The sequence below is a fragment of the Cebus imitator genome, unplaced genomic scaffold (assembly GCF_001604975.1).
Source record: "Cebus imitator isolate Cc_AM_T3 unplaced genomic scaffold, Cebus_imitator-1.0 Scaffold205, whole genome shotgun sequence".
Classification (NCBI taxonomy): Eukaryota; Metazoa; Chordata; class Mammalia; order Primates; family Cebidae; genus Cebus; species Cebus imitator.
This window is the reverse complement of record NW_016107520.1, coordinates 629,377-636,422: the sequence shown is the minus strand read 5'-3', so window position 1 is coordinate 636,422 and position 7,046 is coordinate 629,377. Positions and strand designations below refer to the sequence as shown.

Here is a 7,046-nt window from a genome sequence, read left to right as displayed (position 1 = left end):
AAAAAAAAAAAAAAAAAAAAAAAAAACTACAATATTTTAGAGAACCCAGAAAGATACAAGAAGAAAAGGTTCACAATCCCACTATATAAGATGACTCATTGATAACATTTTTTTTAGCATTGGTATTTAAAAAAATTATGTTTCCTCAATTTAACAGCTTTTCATAAAAGGGCAACTGCATCCTGATTTCAGAAATATTAAATGTGTTTTTAAATGCCCCACCCCCAGATTTATTTATTTTGACAATTCTAATTGTGGCCTCATTCTTACTTTTTATTGTGTCTTACTATAAACAGTAACAACCAAATTTATAGTTATGGCCAGGCGTGGTGACTTGCACCTGTAATCCCAGCACTTTGGGAGGCCTAAGGTGGGCAGATCACCTGAGGTCTGGAGTTTGAGACCAGCCTGATCAACATGGTGAAACCGTCTCTACTAAAGGTAGAAAAAAAATTAGCTGGGAGTGGCTAATTCAAGACCAGCTTGTGCAATATCATGAGATTCCCTCTCTATCAAAAGAAATATATATATATGCATGTATGTGTAAAACCTACCAATCCTCCTGCCTTAGCCTGATTAGCTAGGACTACAGGCACGTGCTACCATGCCTAGCTAATCTTAATTATTTTAGAGATGGGGTTTTGCCATGCCCAGGCTTGTCTTAAACTCTTGGCTTGAAGCAATCTTCTTACCTTTGCCTCTCAACTTAACTCAAAAACTCAGAAAAGTGTTGAGATTACAGGTGTGAGCTACCATGCAAAGCCCACATGATTATTTCTAAATTAAAATAGAAATTCCGCAAAAGAACTATGTACAATACAGTGTTATTTATTTATTGAAATGAAGTCTCACTCTGTCACTGAGTTTGGAGTGTAGTGGTGCAATCTTAGTTCACTGCAACTTTCACCTCCCAGGCTCAAGTGATCCTCCCATCCTAGCCTCTCAAGTAGCTGGACCACAGGCGCATGCCACCACACCTGGCTAATTTTCATATTTTTTTGTAGAGACAGGGTTTTGCCATGTTGCCTAGGCTGGTCTCGAACTCCTGAGCTCAAGCAATTCACCTGCCTTGGCTTTCCAAGGTGCTGGGATTATACCTGTGAGCCACTGGGACTGGACACAATGCAGTGTTTTTTATAACTATTAAAAAGTATCAGTTTCACATACTTATAAACATTTATATAAAGTATATATTTGCTCTTTTACTTCTCTTTATTTTTAACATCAATAAAATGGTATGGAAAGGGAACTACTTCAATACTATACCTACAAGAAGTAAGAGTATGAATATAATAGTTTTATTTCTGACTATGTACAGAGGGCAAAGATCCTAAATCAGAGATAGTCTGTAAACAAGTTTGAATGCTCACTAAAAAAAAAAAAAAAAAAAATTAGGGCATGGTGGCAAACGTTTGTAATCCCAGCACCTTGGGAGCCCAAGGTGGGTGGATCACCTGAGGCCAGGAGTTTGAGGCCACCCTGGACAACATGGGGAAATCCCATCTCTACTAAAAAAACAAATAAATAAAAATTAGCTGGGAGTGGTGTTGCATGCCTGTAATCCCAGTCACTTGGGAGGCTAGGGCAGGAGAAATTGCTTGAGCCTGGGAGGTAGAGGCTGCAGTAAGCCAAGATTGCGCCACTCCACTCTAACCTGGGTAACAAAGCAAGCCTCTGTCTCAAAACAAAAAAAAAAGTTGTATGTAAGGATTTTCATGTTCCTCAATATTTTTAAATAACACAAAAGTACTTAATATTCTACTTCATGGATGTATTTATGTTGCTTCTATTGTTTTACCACTGAGGAAAACACTGTAGGTTGGCAAATAGCTCATAATAATTAGCTACCTATATAACAATTATAGCCACCGCATCTGGGATTCAAATAACTAAGTTTTAACATAATTATTTGCTATTTTAAAGAAAAAAAAGGCCCTCAATATTTAAAAAAAAAAATAGTTGAATCAATCACAGATTTCCTATGCACAAAAACATCAACCGTTTTTTTTTTCTCTTCAGAAACTTGTATAGGGTTACCAACAATATAATCATAGTTTGTCAGTCAGCACAATCCCAAGATAGATATATAAACCTAGAAAGTTAGTCACAAAAAGTTTCACACTCAACTCTTCATTAACAAATTTTGCCATTCTTTGAAAGTCTTTTTGGAGAGGGAGAATTAAACTGCTGAATTAAATAGCAACAAAGAAACTCTATTTTACTCGAAAGATCATTATTTGTCCATGCCAATGGAGAAAACCATCAAAACAGAAAATACGTGACTGCACCTAAGATCACAGCTTACCTAAAGGAAAGAAGCGTGGTGTGCCAGCATAAATTTTGCCAAGGAGGACAATCTTGAGACTAAGAGCATGCATTCTATCTGAGGAGCTCAATGTCACACTGTCATTCAATTCTGTAAGAAAAAGACATGTCATTTGAAGCCAAATTATTTTTAATGTGAAATGTTTACATTGGCTATTTAATTCTGTTTCAAGGTTCAAAATACTTTAGAACAGATAGTCACATTAATATGATTAGCAAATTTGGTGTTTCTGTTAGTGTCTGAGATACTCTCATGTCTTAACATGTTACTGGTTATTAGATTATGACGAGAGTATCTCAGTATCCCTTAGAAGGCAACACAAATAATACAAATTAAACAACCTTTTCACTGAGTATTCTCCCAAATATTCACTTGGGTCATTCTCTGTATGATCATCCTCCACCATACCCAGGTACCTTCCGCTTACTCTCTTCTTAGGTATACACAATTGTCATGAGCCACTAGCAGCTTGCATTGTATTAGCTACTAGCAGCTTGCATTCCTCTACCAAGTCACTCCATAACATATGCTGACATACTTATAACTGAACACTTACCTTTCTCTATGATATCTTGCCATAGTGTCTGCACCAATATAGGGTCTGAATAACCGGCACAATGAATTATTGCAAGTTTACACTCTGCAAGTTTAAATGGGTCAGCAAATTCCCCATAAAGCTGTGAGAGAAAATCCCAAAATTAAACATCCAACTAGAGATGAGCATTCAGAGATTAATAGTGAAGCACTCCTTGAAAATTAAAAAAATCACCATAGATTTTATGTAAAGTTTCTAAAACATGATATAAAGATGTGATAATCTATGTAGCTGGTTATAACTCCATATTTAAAAAGGTAAGGGTATGGGACAGGCACAGTGGCTCACACCTGTAATCCTAGCACTTTGGGAGGCTGAGGCAGGCGGATCATGAGGTCAGGAGATTGAGACCATCCTGGCCAACACGGTGAAACCGTGTGTCTACTAAAATGCAAAAAGAAATTAGCTGGTCGTGGTGGTGCACGCCTGTAGTCCCAGCTACTTCATGAGGCGGAGGCAAGAGAATTGCTTGAACTTGGCAGGCAGAGGTTGCAGTGAGTCAAGATTGCACCACTGCACTCCAGCCTGGTGACAGAGCAAGACTCCATCTCAAAAAAAAAAAAAAAAAAAAAAAAAAAAAAAAAAAAAAAAAAAAAAAAAAAAAAAAAAAAAAAAAAAAAAAAAAAAAAAAAAAAAAAAAAAAAGATAAAAAGGAAAAAAAAGGTAAGAATATTGTAAATACAGTCAAACAGATTTTAGCATGTATAGCTTTTTTCTTGCTGGGAAGAAGATTTTGCATTGACATTCTATATTTATTTATTTAAAAAGTTTAAAAGCTTTTTCAAATTTCTGTGGGTACACAGTAGGTATACTTATTTATGGGGTACATGAGATGTTTTGATACAGTCATGCAATGAGAAATATGCATGTCATGGAGAATGGGGTATCTATCCCTTAAGCACATATCCTTTGAGTTACAAATAATCCAATTACATTCTTTGTTTTAAAATATACAGTTATTATTGACTGTAGTCACCCTACTGTGCTATCGCATAGGTCTTAATTCATTCTTTCTATTTTGTTTTTGTGCCCATTAACTATCGCCACCTTCCCCACAAATCCCCTGCAATTGCATTTTAGGATTAGTGTTGTATAAACAATGGGTTGAAGAATCATAGGAATACTGACAAATCTCAGAGGGTTTCATGGTACCTGGAACGATGTCCAAGAATAAATGAAGAGGAAGGAACTGCACAAAAAATTACAGAGCAAGAGAGAGGCTTAGAGAGTTACGCAAAGATAAGTTCATTTTTCCAAGGCAAGAACTGAGACCACAAATAAACTGGTTTTTTTTTTTTTTTTTGAGACGGGGTCTCACTCTGTTACTCAGGCTGGAATGCAATAGCACCATCTAGGCTCACCACAACCTGGGCCTCCTGGGCTCAAGCAATCCTCCCACCTCAGCCTCTGTAGCTGGAACTACAAGTGCACACCACCACACTTGGCTAATTTTTTTTTGTTGTTTTTTTTAGATGGAATCTCACTCTGTTGCCTAGGTTCCTGGAATGCAGTGGCATGATCTCAGCTCACTGCAACCTCCACGTCCTGGGTTCAAGCAATTCTCCTGTCTCAGCCGCCTAAGTAGCTGGGATTACAGGTGCGTGCCACCACGCCCAGCTAATTTTTGCATTTTTAGTAGAAACAGGGTTTTCCCATGTTGACCAGGCTGGTCTCAAACTCCTTATCTCAAGTGATCTGACCTCCTCAGCCTCCCAAAGTGCTGGATTACAGGTGTGAGCCACAGTGCCTGGCCTTTTTTGGTATTTTTGGTAGAAATGAGGTTTCTCCATGTTGCCCAGGCTGGAAATAAAGTGGTTTTAACATAGCTCCCATGTGAGGCTGATAGGTTCTTTGTAGCTACAGACCTGGAAAGAGTAGCTTAGCCTTTTCTAGGAGTTAGATGAAGGAGTGGTGATCCTGTCAGCCCAGTGACAAGCTGCCAAAGATGCCTTATCTTATTTGTGGAGATAAGATAATTTTCCCCATGAAACGAAAAGCAAAATGCAAAACAAAAATTTCTCAATGTTAGGTGACTACTATAAAAACTTCACTTGCTTTTTTTATTACCTTAGTTATGTCCATCAGCTCAGAATCCAACTGAGAAATTGCATCCTGTACAGAAGAATGATGGGAATACTGCCTTTGTAGTGTCTCTTGTATCTGAAGTTGGATCCTAGCAACCTAATTTGGGCAGAAAAAAGGATGTCTTAATTTCTTTATGATAAATCAACATACATTTGAAGACTTCTATCATAATAGACTAACATCATCATAACAGAAGTCAACTAAACATAACAGATTTCACACAAAGTGTACTGTGGCAGAGCCCTTGCTGCCAACCAGTATTCATACCTTCCATGACTGTAGCCAAATGGCTAGGCTATATAGCTCAGTCTCCTTTGCAAGGGAGGTGTGGTCATACAATGAAGTTCTCGTCAAAGAAATGTGAGTAGAAATAAAGTGTGTCATGTCAGGGCTGTGGCTTTTTTTTTTTTTTTTTTTACAGAGACTCACTCTGTTGCCCAGTCGGGAATGCAATGGTGTGATCTCCGCTCACTGCAACCTCCGCCTCCTGGGTTCAAGCGATTCTCCTGCCTCAGCCTCTCGAGTAGCTGAGACTACAGGTGCATGCCACCATGCCTGGCTGATTTTTTTAATTATTGGTAAAGATGCGGTTTCACCGTGTTTGCCAGGATGGTCTCGATCTCCTGACCTGGTGATCCGCCTACCTCAGCCTCCCAAAGTGCTGGGATTACAGGCATGAGCCACCTCGCTCGGCTAGCGCTGTGGTTTTTAAGAGAGTGATTGTGTTCTTTCCCTTCCTCCCTCTGCTGAAGATAAAGCAAAGGCCCTAAGGAATGGTATTGCCAGACAATAGAACTTGGGTTGCTAAATCAAACACATGAAGGAAGGTCAGCTGCCAATCAGGAAGACTCACTCTGGATTTCTGTGAAGAAGAAACAAACTTTTGGCTGGGCGTGGTGGCTCAAGCCTGTAATTGCAGCACTTTGGGAGGCTGAGGAGGGCGGATCACCTGAGGTTGAGACTAGCCTGACCAACATGGAGAAACCCGTCTCTACTAAAAACAGAAAAAATTATCCGGGCATGGTGGTGCATGCCTGTAATCCCAGCTACTTGGGAGGCTGAGGCAGGAGAATTGCTTGAACTGGGGAGGCAGAGGTTGCAGTGAGCTGAGATCACGCCTTTGCATTCCAGCCTAGGAAACAAGTGGAAAAAAAAAAAGAAACAAACTTTTGTATTTAGACCATGGTATGTTTTTTACTCTCTTAGTTAAGGCATTTTAGCCTACTCCACTTCATACATCTACTTATTTGCTTCCAGAATAAATGGTGAACGTGATGTAATCCACTTGCTGTTGAAACAGTTGAGAAAAACCTTTATTTATTATTATTATTTGAGACTTTTTGACTTCTATAGACCTATTACTTACCAAGGGAAGAATGAAAAGTGGAATAACTATGTGGCTAGTACTCAATGTGGACACAGCTTAAGATCTTTAGCACTTACTTCCATTTTTTCTTCCAATTCATGAAGGAATTCACCATCGGCAGCTATTGATGAAATGGCAGTGGAACTTTTGGCACTAAGAATAGCTCGAGCAATGTACTCCAGTCGCTGCTGAAGTGAAATTTCTGTGCTATAAGGGAAAACCCTTATTTTTAGTCATACAATTTCTTAAGGATAGAAGATACAAATACAATTAGTATGTAGTTTTTTATATCAAATGCACATAAAAGGCCATTTGAAACTTGAAAAAAACATTAGATTTTAAAAAAAGCATTGATTTTAGATTTCTAATAAGAGAGATTCACAATTTTAGACAACACATAAAGAACTATGTTTATATCTAAAAAGTAAATCCTATTTTAAAAATTAGGTATATAGGCCGGGCACGGTGGCTCAAGCCTGTAATCCCAGCACTTTGGGAGGCCGAGGTGGGTGGATCACGAGGCCAAGAGATCAAGACCATCCTGGTCAACATGGTGAAACCCCGTCTTTACTAAAAATGCAAAACATTAGCTGGGCATGGTGGCGCGTGCCTGTAATCCCAGCTACTCAGGAGGCTGAGGCAGGAGAATTGCCTGAACCTAGGAGGCGGAGGTT

The 7,046-nt window shown here is 38.8% G+C and overlaps 1 protein-coding gene across 2 annotated transcripts in view; it reads right to left on the bottom strand.

Annotated features, from left to right (window-relative positions):
• The window catches only part of NUP155 (nucleoporin 155), an 81,744-nt gene that overhangs the window by 3,076 nt on the left and 71,622 nt on the right, over nucleotides 1-7,046 (bottom strand). For both annotated transcript variants that reach the window (XM_017548238.2, XM_017548239.2), the window contains 4 exons: nucleotides 6,450-6,579; nucleotides 4,989-5,102; nucleotides 2,883-3,003; nucleotides 2,306-2,416 (listed from right to left, as the gene is read on the bottom strand). In XM_017548238.2, the coding sequence (XP_017403727.1) occupies nucleotides 2,306-2,416; nucleotides 2,883-3,003; nucleotides 4,989-5,102; nucleotides 6,450-6,579 (476 nt within the window). The remainder of the gene's footprint in view (nucleotides 1-2,305; nucleotides 2,417-2,882; nucleotides 3,004-4,988; nucleotides 5,103-6,449; nucleotides 6,580-7,046) is intronic.